Below are 13630 nucleotides of genomic sequence, written 5' to 3'. Positions count from 1 at the left end.
TACAGGCCTTCCATTTTGTAAAACACTGCTTTTATTGTGTTGTGGTTGGTTATGTTCTGGTGACGTGTAGAACTTGGGAGTGCAGGCTGCTGCCTGAGAGGTGGTAGAAGATGGAGTGTCTCCATGCTGCTTTGTTTTGGTCACTTATGTGCGTGAGGCGAGTGGTGTTACGACCCTTCCTGGGGAGTTTGGCTCGTGTGCAAAAAGGAAGGGACAATAATGTGGGATTTAAAAGTTAAAATGATGATCAGGTTTATTTACAACAAAAAAACATAAATCTTTCCATCCACAGGTTGGGAATAATAAAACTAATTCTGTCTGTGGGGAATTAAAACACAAGTACAAATAACCTGGGATGTCCCACTGGGCAAAGATTACTGGGTTCTGGACCAAAATAAGAATCTCCAAAAGTCCAAACTCTAAACTGGGTGGTTAAACCAAACTCAAAGTGATATTTTAAACTAAATCGAAAACCCACAACACTCTAAATGTAATAAAAGGGAGATCTGCACCACAAAAAACATGAACTCTAAACCAAAACGTAACAGCTTATCCCAACGCAAGAAGCTGTTAGCGAAGATGCTAACAGTAGCTTTACCAACGTTAAGTTCAAGTTACCAAGTTTAAATAAAACAAAAACACCCAGCAGCAAACAGACCAGCACGGAGGAGAGACTGAAACCACCAAAACAGCTCTTCTAATGTCTGAAAGAAGCTCCTTTATGAAGGGAGAAACGCTCCCGGTGATTTCCTACATCTGAGGTAGAGACGAAGCAGCGCATCTGACCCCGGAAGTTGTTGTCCGTTGCTGGGAGACGAAGGCGGGCAAAACAAGAAAGGAATTTAGTAGCGGACGGACATTGTTCCAGTTCTTCTGTATTTGGTGGAGATGTTAGTGAAGGCGGAGAAGAGGGCGAACTAGAGGAAAAACAGACAGATTCCTCCTCTATTTACAAACTCCAGGGGATGCAACAAGTGGGCGCGGTGCGTCGACTTCCGGATCTGACGTCGACAAATTTTTAGAATCGAGCCGTCGACGTCGTCGAGGCTTCGCTACAGCCCTATTTAGAAGATCTGATCTTCGTGACCTGGTGCAGTGTCCTGCTGGAAGTGTCCATCAGAAGATGGGTCCACTGTGGTCATAAAGGTCAGCAGCAATACTCAAGTAGGCTGTGGTGTTTAAACCAGACTCAGGAAGATGGATCCATGCTTTCATGTTGTTGATGCCAAATTCTGACCCGACCATCTGAAAGTTGTAGCTTATCAGCTTATGTTTTTTTTTTCCCATTTATTTATGGTCCAGTTCTGGTGAATTGTTTACTCTTCTTAGCTGAGAGCAGAGACATCTGGTGTGGCCCTCTGTCGCTGTAGTTCAGAGATGCTGTTCTGCAGACCTTTAGTTGGAACAAGTGGTTAATAGGATCGCTGTTGTCTCCACCAACAGCCCTGCCCATTCTTCTCTTGACATCTGACATCAGCAGGACATTTTTATTCACACAACTTCCACTTGCTAGGTTTTGACTTATTCTCTGTAAACCATAGAAATGGTTGTGGGTACAAATCCCAGAATATAGAAAGTTTCTGAAATACTCAGACCTATCCATCCAGCACCAACAACCATACCACATTCAAAGTCACTTATACCTCCTTTCTGATACTTGAGTTTAACTTCAGCTTATACCTCCTTTCTGATACTTGAGTTTAACTTCAGCATGTTGTCTTCACCATTTCTAGTTGTCCAAATGCACTGACCTGATTGGTTGATTAGGTCTTCATTAGGGCTGCATGATATTAGGGAAACCTGCGATAATAGTAATTAATATTGCGATGACGATATGACTTGCGAAAAATAAAAACTTAACTCAGGAACAAAAAAAAATTTAAACAAATGCATAAAAAAATGACAAAAATTATAAAAAATGGCAGAAGCAGAAATTGTGATCAAGAAATGTGAGGAAAAAGAAAATGAACAAGAAAAGGAATCTCAGGAAAAGCAGAATCAGCAGAAAGAGCAGAATGAAGCTAACTCAGGTGTTTGCTAACCATCCAGATTAAGTGTCGTCCGCCTCGAGGGCGGGCATCTAACTTGTGAGAACCCACTGGATTGGCCAAATGGGTGAGGGGCTTTATTTGATTTGCCAAAAATTTCACGCTTCCATTTGATTGAAAAAATGTGTGTGTAGCAAACATTTGAGCTGACCATTGAAGTTTTTCCTGTTCTTTGCGATACGCATATTCTGCATGCTGAGATCGCGATGATGATACATTTGCGATATGTTGTGCAGCCCTAGTCTTCATGTTACCAAACAGTTGGAACATGTGTACAGGTGCACACTATCAGCAATTAATTACCTAACTTACTAACTGTATTTGTAGCGCCTTCTTAGGGTTTTACAACCCCCAAGGCACTTACAGCTGGGGATGAGCTACAATGTAGCCACAGCTGCCCTGGAACGCATCAACAGGGGGTGAAGCCTGCCAAACACTGGCGCCACCAGTCCCTCTGACCACCACCAGCAGGCAAGGCGGGTTAAGTGTCTTGCCCAAGGACACAACAGCAGCATTCTCTGGTCAGAGCCGAGAACGAACCTGCAACCTTCCGATTACTGGACAACTCGCTCTACCTCCTGAGCTGCTGCCCCTAGATAGATGGATATTTTGGAATAACAGACATAAAAAGACAATCAATTAGGCCGTGTAAGCTCTAATTAAGAAAACAGTTATCGTTTATGTAAATGAGCTCTTGAGTTTTAATGATTATCCACCAAATTTGTGAATACACAGTTAATTGGTGACTGTGACAGAATAGTAATCCTATTTTTGTCTCATGTGTCGCTCCTTAATCAGAACTAAAATGTCAATAAACAGCCATTGTTTTACCGAAGCTGCTTTCACAGGCTGCCTCCTCTGGTCCAGAGTCTTTGGCTGCAGTAACATGAGTAAAGCTCCTTCACATAAAGGCTCATTGTTTGTGAGTGGATCAGAATGTAAGATAGGCCAGAGAACAGCCCAGTTTGGGCTTTATTTGTCCATGCACAGAATCCATTCAAATGGCAATCAGAACTCCTAAACTGTGTTAAATTAAACGAGTTATACAAACAAACAAACTAGAGTAAAAGTGTTAATAACTGTTGTTTGTTACAGGAATAGAGCATGGCTCAAGTGAAAGTACAGACCACAGCACCCCTGGCTGGTCCTGGCCTCTCCCCTGGAGTTTCACCCACTGCCATGGCCAGCTCAGGATCTCTGGGTCTGCAGCCTTCTGTCAACGGCACAGGCCCGGCCCCCACACCCGCCTGTCCTGCTCCTGCAGTCGGATATGGGGACGCCCCTGTGTCTGCCTCACCACCAGGTAGAACATCACCAGAGATCACCAGATTTTATGTCGTGTGTCATTAAAGTGTTTGTGATCTGGCTGTTTGCACATGTGGTACCAATCTATTTGTGTGTGTGTTCCCTTTGACGCAACTGGATAGCGCTAGGACCAGAGCAACGAACAGCATATTCATAGCGACGGATATCAGTCAACAGAGCAGTCCGCCAAACCAACAAATTCTCACACCCAAGGCGTCAAAATATGACGTGTGTGACCAAGCCTCAATATATGACGACTCAGGACGCCCCAGCGCGACAGGAGACGACGATCAGGGACACGCTGGGTCACGTGGCTCCGCTGGCGTCACTGTTTGACGCACGTGGTCACACGGACATTATTCAATGACGCCAAAACTGACTTAATCGTTTTCAGTCCTAACAGTATCACGGCAACTCAACAACCTGACCTCAACTATCTCTCACCTAATGTATCCTCTGTAATCTCCAACCTTGGAGTAAAAATGGACCAGGCTCTGAAGATGGATGCCCAGGTCAATAACACAGTTAAATCATGTTTTTACCAACTAAGACGCATCTCAAAACTAAAGCACATCCTGAGTGTACGTCTTCTGAAATCGGTGGTCCACACTTTTATCACCTCAATGCTGGATTACTCCAACTCCTGCTTACGCCGGGGACACACCGGCCGCGGAAGCGCCGCGAAGCGCCGAGAAGCGAATCGCTCACGAAATTCGGCCGCTGCTCGCCGCTCCTCAGTTCAAATCAGACGCGCCCCAGTCGAGGCGCGCCTCGGCTCAGCTGTAGTTTTTCTTTTGAAACACTTGGTGTCCTCAATTTCCTCTCTGCCTTTTCTCAGCTCTTTTCCTCTACGTGTGTGCGCGCGCGCGCGCGTGTGTGTGTGTGTGTGTGCGCATGTGTGTGTGTGTGTGTGTGTGTGTGTGTGTGTGTGTGTGTGTGTGTGTGTGTGTGAACCTATGGTATGAGTTGTTTCTGCCAGTTGAATCTCTTGGAACCCGCTCCAGTTCTGCAGCTGTATCCTAGCAGTTTCTTCCTAAATGGGACGTAAATAATCGTGTTTTTCGGGGGTCGTACAGCTCCTTGTGTTTCTCAACTTCCATAATTAATTTAAAGTCATCCATCTTAACTGCTTGCCTCAGACCTTCTGCCTCTCTGTCCTGTTTGCTCCGGTGAAAAGACACCCAAAACCACTCCCCCCTTCACGTGGTCACACACGCACACAAGTTCGATGTGTGTGTATGTGTGTGTGTGGTTTTTCTGCAGTGTCTGATTACGAACACATTTGACTATTGCGGAATTTTATTTTGAAATGCTTTATTTTGTTAACTTTACCGGCCTGCCTCTTATGTCTAGGTTTGACTTCCTGCCAGAATTGACGCGATTCACCCGCGGCTCGCGAAAAAAATAGAGCCGACGCCGAAATGATCGCTGCATGGCGCGGGCTGGGGCGCCGGCGCGCCGGCACGCGCCGGCGCGAGGCGATTTGCGGCGCTTCGGCGGCCCATGTGGTCTATAGAATAGCTCAACAAGGGCGCCGAATGAAGGTGACCCCATTTTCGCGGCGCTTCCGCAGCCGGTGTGTCCCCGGCCTTATATGGCATCAGTAAAGCAGCTCTCTCTAGACTTCAGCTGGTCCAGAATTCAGCAGCTAGGTTGCTGACTGGAGCTGACAGAAGACAACACATTTCTCCAATTCTGAAATCTCTCCACTGGTTGCCCGTGCAGTTCAGGATAAACTTCAAAATTATGCTTCTCACTTACAAATCCTTGAACCATCAAGCTCCTCCATATCTGTGTGAACTTGTCCATTACTACAACCCGCCGCGTGCTCTCAGGTCTGAAGATAAGCTCCTCCTAGCTGTTCCCAATGCACGTTTAAAAAGCCGTGGAGAAAGGGCTTTCTCTGTCTGTGCACCGAAGCTGTGGAACGCATTACCACTGCTAGTGAGGCTAGCACCAACAGCTAGCATTTTTAAATCACGCCTGAAAACTCACTACTTCAACCTAGCTTATACCACATAATTATGAACCTCACTGACATCTGCATTGATTAAAAACTGACTCCACAATTATCGACTTCCGTATTATTGAGGTTCTTTGTAAAATGGTTTTTTTTTTCCTATTTTTACTTCACCCTGTGTCTTAATGATTTTTAGCTGTTATTTTTGGGAATTTTCTTGTATTTCCTTTTTATCTTTTATCTGTGTTCGACATGTTTATATAACGCCTGTTTAATTAACCAACATTTTTAGTGTACAGCGCCTTGTTTGGTTGTAATGCCTTGTGAATGCGCTTTATAAATAAAATTGGATTGGATTGGATTATTCAACTATTTAACCTTCCCTTCACCCCAATCCTAACCTTAAGGTCCATAAACTGTGACCTTAAGGTTAGGATTGGGGTGAGGGGAAAGTTAAGTAGTTCTAATGTCTGTCTCACCACCGGCGTCGGATACCGACGCTATGGGACGCTGCATCAGCTGTTTGTCCCTGATCGTCGTTTCCTGACATGCTGGGGCGTCCCGAATTGTCATATATTGAGGCTTGATCACACGTGTTATATTTTGACGCCTTGGGTGTGAGAATGTGTTGGCCAAACACCATCAAAGTAGAAGAAGTACCTCCCTCTGCTTTGTCTCAAAGAAAAGCTCAAGTCTAAATCGTCCAAATTTGATGCTAAAGCCGCGTCAATGCCATCTTTGTTGTTTCGCTCTGTCGCCATCATATATGTATTTAAAAAATGCCGTACTGGTTCTGAGCCCGCCCAACATCTCCCTACAAACAAAGAGCGCTGTGACTGGCCAGGCCTAAATTTAGCCAAGCCAATGGTAAGTCTGCCAAGAATACAATGGAGTATGGCTAGACCAACTTGCAGGACAACATCTTTTGCTTCTGCTATGGTTTGTGTAGATTTCTAGTCTAGAAGATTCCCTCCCCTATCAGCCATATTTCCATCATTGTTAGGATGCAACACATATTTACACCAATAGCTGGTTAAAATACGTGTTTGTTAAACTCTGTGTCACTCTGTCCAAGGCTCGCCCCAGGAGAACATGGCAAACCCTAAAGAGAAAACTCCAATGTGCTTGGTGAATGAGTTAGCCCGTTTCAACAGGATCCAGCCTCAATACAAGCTCCTCAACGAACGAGGCCCCGCACACGCTAAGGTATTACAGCTGATGTGATGTCCTACGTGTGGCTAAGCAGATAATGTTGCTGTCAGGTGATGCCTTGTGTGATTGTTTCAGATCTTCACTGTGCAGTTGACTCTTGGGGAGCAGGTGTGGGAGGCAGAGGGCACCAGCATTAAAAAGGCCCAGCACTCTACTGCTGCCAAAGCGCTGAGCGAGAGCGTCCTTCCCAGGCCAGCGCCACGCTCCCCTAAAGCAGACGTCAACAGCAACCCAGGTACTGCAACCGCCATAATTCAGTCCCAAATGGTGCCGTGCGGCAGCGCGGCCCCAGAAGGCTGAACCCTGATGTTTTACTGTCCGTCGGCAATTTCCATCTTTTTATTAGAGTATCTTTCAGTGAACTAGGACTAATGGAGACGGGTGAGTTGCTGTGGCGCCTACGCCTGAAGGGGAAAAGGCGAAAGAGAAAGTAGTTTATTTTGAAGGTGACAAATCTGATTCATAGCAGCTCTACCTTTCCCATCACGTTAAATACCCAGCATGCACTCATTGCAAGTGTCTGTTACGCTGCGTCCAGACTGAAGACACTTTCGCTCTCCTGAGGCGACATGTTACCCTTTCTTTCCACGGGAGCCGTCAGCAGCACGTTACTGCAGCAGCACGTCTTGCTCGCGTCTGCTGCTGCTTGGCCCTTCCCACGAGACGCGAAGCAGCAGGGGAGCAGCTGTCACCGACAGAGCACGAAGTCACACGAGTGACTTCGTCAGTAAACACAACAACAAGCAGGAGAAAATTACAACATGGCTCCAAAAGGTTTGTGTTTTATGTTCTGTCCGTTTTATAATCGCCAATACGGACCTGAAAAACAAAGGAGGCCGCTAGCTAGGTGATAACTTCTCACGGGGCCGCACAGTTAGTAACTTTTTTTTAAAATAAAGCAACCGGAAGGCAGTACGTTTCTTTATTCTGAAAATCTCGGGAGCTTCGCTCCGTTTCCGCGTCCGATTTCCTGTCTTTCCTTCCCCAAAAATGTCTAACTTGACCTGTTCCAGAGGCGTCGCCCGTAGAAAATAGAACCGGCGCGTAAAGGCCGCGACATGCTGCTCCTGAGACGCGGCCGACTCGCGCTGCTGACGGCTCCGGTGGAAAAGGTTCTGTTGACCACAGCGGTTCCTATCAGCAGCTATGACGCGCTGCTGCAGTAACGTGCTGCTGACGGCTCCGGTGGAAAGAAGGGGTTAGTTCTGCATTAGGCTGCTAGCTATAAAAGTTATGGTGTCAAAATCCCCGTGACGTTACGATGTTTTAGTCCAAGAAACAAAAAATATTGATACAGAGGAAATTGTTGAAATTAAAACCAAGCCATTGTTATTCTGTTCTTGATCTCAGGACGAATTCAGTTTTTGTTGTTTTTGTAAGGTTAATTCCTGTCTTTTTCACCCGATTCCGATCATTTGAACTACGCGATTGGCTCGGAGCATCCCTAACGATAAAAGCAACACATATTGTTCACTTCCCTGTTAATGCATGCAAGCAGCTGTAGGACTTTAAAGTGCTTTGAACAGGTCTTTTTGTCAGAGTGAGAAATCCATTAGACTTTCTGTCAAACAGCTGTGCAACAGCAGCAGGACTTTGCTGTTGGGTAAGGGTATATTGTTGAGGTCATGTATTTATAGAACTATGGCACAAAAACACAAGGCACACTTTCCTTTTTTACATTGCTCCTTATTGTCCTGAAGTTGAGCACTGAGGAAGAAGAGACTGAATCGTCAGTGATGTGCTTATTACGACATTCCAGCTTTTAATAAATCTTGTGGATTATTTTTTCCCAGTGTAACTTTTTAACATGACATTTACATTTTTCTCTCTTTTTCCTTCCTTATGCATCCTCATTGACACAGGCAGTATAACACCCACAGTGGAGCTGAACGGCCTAGCCATGAAGAGAGGGGAGCCTGCTATATACCGGCCTTTGGATCCTAAGCCCATGCCCAACTACAGAGCTAATTACAACTTCAGAGGGATGATAAACCAAAGGTGGGAGCTCCAATTACTTAACTTCAACAGCTGCCTCTTCTGTTTTAATTTAATTCATTAAAATCTAGGGATGCACTGGAAATATTCGGCCCAAAATGACCCAAAAGTGAGTTTTCGGAGTTTTCAAACTATAAACTCTGAAAATTTCTATAGGAATGCCCAAAAGTGGCTGCGCAATGGCGCAGTGGTTAGAGCTGTTGCCTTGCAGTAAGAAGGTCCTGGGTTCGCTTCCCAGACTGGGATCTTTCTGCATGGAGTTTGCACGTTCTCCCTGTGCATGCGTGGGTTCCCTCCGGGTACTCCGGCTTCCTCCCACAGTCCAAAAACATGACTGTTAGGTTAATTGGTCTGTCTAAATTGTGCTTAGGTGTGAGTGTGTGTGTGATTGTTTGTCCTGTGTGTCTCTGTGTTGCCCTGCGATGGATTGGCTCTCTGTCAGGGTGTACCCCGCCTAATGACCATTGACCGCTGGAGATAGGCACCAGCCCCGCCGCGACCCTACATGGACTAAGCAGGTTCAGACAATAGATGAATGGATGGATGGATGCCCAAAGTGTAGCTCAGATTGAAGTTACACATCTCCACTACCTTCTGGTGTAAATTAATAATCAGTGTTGGGAAAGTTCGTTTAAAAAAACGAACTAGTTCAAGGTTCAGTTCATACATTTTAAAACAAGTTAGTTCGTTTCTTAGTTCATAATTTTAAAAAAATTGAACGAAGTTCACTTTTCCAAAAACAAACTAGTTCATAGTTCTTTTTTCTATACATATTGCGATGGACTGGCTCTCTGTCCAGGGTGTACCCCGCCTGATTGCCCATTGACCGCTGGAGATAGGCATCAGCCCCCCCCCCCCCCCCCCCCCACCCACCCACCCACCCACCCCCGCCCCCCAGCGACCAATGGACAAAGCGGGTTCAGACAATGGATGGATGTGTATATATATATATATATATATATATATATATATATATAACTTATGAAATCATTTTCCATTAGTTGGCACCCGTTCAGTCCACACTCATACCCAGCTGCAGTTTTTACCCTACAGTAGATTCTCAACAACATGAGGAAAACCTTATTTCAACAGTTTTTTAAATGGGAAATTATTAAACTATCTTAGGAAGCAGGCTGAGGTAGCAAACTCAAAGTGCAATACATTCAAAAATGTATAATCTTTCAGTTAAGCCCCTTTTCAATTTTTCTGAATGAACTTTGACCCCTGCACACAGCATTTGCGGGTTCTACTTTTTATAAACTCCATGGTTAACGGGATGTTTTTGCTATAGCTCCGGAAAAGCTCAGTGGAGTTCTGGAGCTAGAACGGCGGAAGAACGTGTTCATAAACCCGTTCACGCACGCCAGGACAATTGCACTCACTTTTACGTTCGTCAGGCAAAATACGAACAAGTTCAGTTCACGCTCACGAAATAAACAAACGAATTGACGAACGATCGTTCAATGAACGTGTTTGGGCACAACACTGTTAATAACTTCATGAGGGATTATATTTGCAGCTGTGGCTCGTTAAACGCATTATTACAACTTTGACGCTTAAAGGGTTCATTTTATAAGCCTGTTCTTTTATAATTATAATTTATAATTTATTATTATTTAATGTACAGGAGTGGGGTCAAGTGAACATTTAATTTTGAGTTTTAATTGATATTGTGCTTTATGTCAGTGCTAAATGAACATTTTCATGGTTTTGTAACTGACTTATATCAATGCTTTGATTTTAGTGAGGTTAGTAAACTTCGTAGCCATAAAAGCAGTGGTTCTAATTATTGACATGATCATTTCTTTCGGTGTTTCGGCCAAAGATTTTCATTTCGGTTCATCCCTTCTGTAATCATTATATATACTGAAGCTTTGTGTCAAACTTTCAAAATTTCAATGTTTGAATGTAAATTTAAACTCTTGGGGTACTTAAAAGCTACCCTAGCAAATCTGCAAACAGGCTACGGCAGGGGTGCTCATTACGTCGATCGCAATCTACAGTCGCCGCTACGGTACCGGTACGGTAGCAGTGGCAGAGTGGAAGCCGGAGAGGCCCAATACAAATATCCCAGTCACAACAGATAATGCTAAAAATCAGACAAATGCCGTAAATGAGGCAGGACTGGGCCCACAACTAGGGTGCTTTGCACATACAATAAATTTAGCATCCCAGAAGGGAATTGTGCTGAATAAGATGGTCACATCTCCCCAGAAAAAGTCGACCATGGAGGAGCTTTTCGGTGAGATCTTTACAGACAAGGATGTAACTAAGACGGTTACAGACACCATCAAAGAGGAGGTGACTTCCCACCAGGCAGCAAGGGGCATTCCGTGGATGGTGATCCACTGGAATGGTGGAAAATCAATGAGGGTAAATACCCTCACATTGCCATGATGGCAAAACCCTCATGCTGTGCCTGCTACTTCAGTGCCCAGCGAGAGGGTTTTCTCAACAGCAGGAGACATAGTGACTGCAAAGAGGTCCATGCTCTCCCCAGACGGCGTAGACACCCTTATTTTCCTCAAAAAGAATTAGAAACTGTAAGCTCACATCTGCTTTATTTTACTTCTAGATTTTTTTTGATGATCTGCACAAGGGCTAGTTCGTTCAGTCTTCAGGTTTAAAAGAAGGTGCCAGGCCTTAATTGCACTTGAATTTGTTTCATCCACTCTCCTAGTTTAAAGGAAGAAGTCATGCCTTATTTTTATATACAGCCTGTTTAAAAGAGGGTGTCACTGCCGTGCCATATACTGCACTTTGAATTGTTTGTTTATTATTTAGAATTGTGCATTGGATAGGCATCTTGGGTTAAATGTTGCACCACTATCCAGTATAGTTGTAATATTCAATTTGTGACCCTAACTTTGGGGGCTATAATTTAGTTTTGAACCCCTCTAGGTGGCAGTGTCTCTCCATTTAAGAAGTCTCTCCAAACACGTCAACATCTAGCTGCCAGTTTTACCATTTCTTTTAACTTTAGCTCTTTCATTTTCCCTCTGCTGAGGTGTTGCGGTGCCAAATGTGTTAAACTTATTATAAAACAAGGACCAGACAAAGTGGGCTCCCATCTTTTTACGGTTTGATCCACACAGGAACAAATGCAGAGGAAGATGAACGTCTTTGGGGATTGGAGGAAAACATGTCTGCCAGCGTTTATCTGTCGATGTCATGCGTCACAGTGATACGTTTCTAAGAAGAGGCAGGGACATCAGGAACTTATTTGTCTGTTTTCTTTTCTTTTATCACTTTATTTGGAAGGCAGAGAGACAGACAGGGGATGGAGGATGTGTGTCTCAAACTGAAAAGACATCTATTACTCCAAGGTCATTTATGTTTTCACGAGGCCTTCCTCTTTAAGTGTAGATGAGTGCTGGATTAATGAAAGAGAGACCTTTAGAATATGAATTCTCACGGAGCGATGAGTAACTGCGTAGCAGAGTGGCAGCCTGTCTTCACAATCCGTCACCTAAACGATGCTGCAGGGAAGCGAAGGTTTCCACATACCCATGTCCTTACCTATTATGATGAATAAGAGTAATCCAGAGTCATGTTGATGGAAAATCCTCCCATTAAGAGGGCAGGCTGGCTCTGATCCATCAGTGCTCTAATGACCACCAAGACCAGTATTGATTCATTCAGAAAGTGCCCTGTAGAGGAAATACTGCAATTATATGAAACGTGCATTAATCAGCGTCTTAATGAATCTTATTTATGGTGAAGGACCTGAACATAATTCTTTACCACTCAAGTCCATGTTTAAATCAGCGATCCGTCTCAGTTGTCATGCCAGAGTCCGTCTTATTGTCTATCCTTGGCAAACAATGGAGCTTTTTTTTTTCAGTCTGCTACAAGGGCTGCAGCGAAAACCTAAATCAGGGACATATTTGTGTTATCAAGAAATCTGATGACGTCAACCATTTTCGTCTACATTCCCCCAACTCCTGTGTTATCATTGGAACACCTGATTCCAGTGAGTCATACGGGGCTCCTCCAGTTTATCCACAGCGCTCCCAGCTCTCCTCCTGCTGCTCTGACCTCAGGGGCCGGGGGCGCCTGCATTCTGTCAGAGTTAAAACTTGGATCGGACTTTCCCGGTTTACCAAAGCCATGCAGCGAAAAGCCGCCCACCTCCTCCCAGCTCTCATTTGATTATGACGGTAAGATTGTGTCAGGCAGAGGAACAGTAGGACGAATGACTGGAGGTAACTTTGCTCTGTGACATTTCCTCCTGAGATAATGAGATACGGAGCTGTCCGTTAATGCTTTCTCTGTCCGAAACAGTGTTGTGGGGAATTTTGTATCTAGAAGAGCTGACATTTTGCCCCAGTTTGAAAAAAAAATTCTGCTATGATATCTTTTTTTTCAGGATCAGGATTCAAGTTCAGCTTCAAAAGAACCAATAAAGAATATTTAATAATTTTTTTTAAATTGGAAATTGATCATTAAACTTAATTCAAGTGACTCAGACTCTCAGAAATTCGACAACTTGAATAGATCTCAGTGTCTCCATCAGGAAACTTTACACCTTATTTCTGCGAAAAGCATTCTGTAAATAAATTGTCTTAAAACCTCCGCCAATAACATCTTTTTGGACCAAAAAATAACCGTTGAACCATCTGATTGTTGGTCCCACCAAACCGACGCACTTCCGCACTTCCCTGGGCTCTTCATTCATTATGCACTCATGTATTTAGCAACAGAACACCACTGGTGTGTGAGGTTTGCGGCTCAGTAATATCAGAGAAAGAGGACCAGCTGGCTGCTGCCACTTCAGCCTTCGGACAAACTGCCAGAGTTTCAAAAAGAAAAACACCATTCGAAGTCACAGAAAACAAGACGTTTGGACGTAGAAAACGTCGACTGATGTTTAGTACTACCCCCGGCATTGTGGGTTTCTGGTTCTGGCAGAAGCATCACAGGGAAAATATGGGAGTGGAGGGTTGAGTGTTCTGTGCCCGTGTTTTCGTTCAAAACATGGCTTGTTCTGTAGATTTGCCAAAGCAGCTTTAACCCACCTTGCTTACTGGTGGTCGTCAGATGGACCGGTGGCGCGGTGCTCGGCAGCCTTGTTTTCGTCAGTGCACCCAGGGCAGCTGCGGCTACAGTG

At 44.5% G+C, this 13630-nt stretch overlaps 1 protein-coding gene across 2 annotated transcripts in view; it reads left to right on the top strand.

The window, feature by feature from the left end:
• The window catches only part of stau2 (staufen double-stranded RNA binding protein 2), a 119278-nt gene that overhangs the window by 2901 nt on the left and 102747 nt on the right, over positions 1-13630 (top strand). Inside the window, exons 2-5 of one of the 2 annotated variants that reach the window (XM_015955282.3) lie at positions 3144-3351; positions 6389-6519; positions 6601-6760; positions 8388-8523. In XM_015955282.3, coding sequence (XP_015810768.1) covers positions 3153-3351; positions 6389-6519; positions 6601-6760; positions 8388-8523 — 626 coding nt within the window. In that variant the 5' untranslated portion in view covers positions 3144-3152. Of the gene's footprint in view, positions 1-3143; positions 3352-6388; positions 6520-6600; positions 6762-8370; positions 8524-13630 lie in introns of both variants that reach the window. The other variant, XM_070553205.1, reaches the window with a different exon arrangement.

This window comes from Nothobranchius furzeri, chromosome 7 (assembly GCF_043380555.1).
Source record: "Nothobranchius furzeri strain GRZ-AD chromosome 7, NfurGRZ-RIMD1, whole genome shotgun sequence".
NCBI classification, from domain to species: Eukaryota; Metazoa; Chordata; class Actinopteri; order Cyprinodontiformes; family Nothobranchiidae; genus Nothobranchius; species Nothobranchius furzeri.
This window is presented reverse-complemented; position numbering and strand designations above follow the sequence as displayed.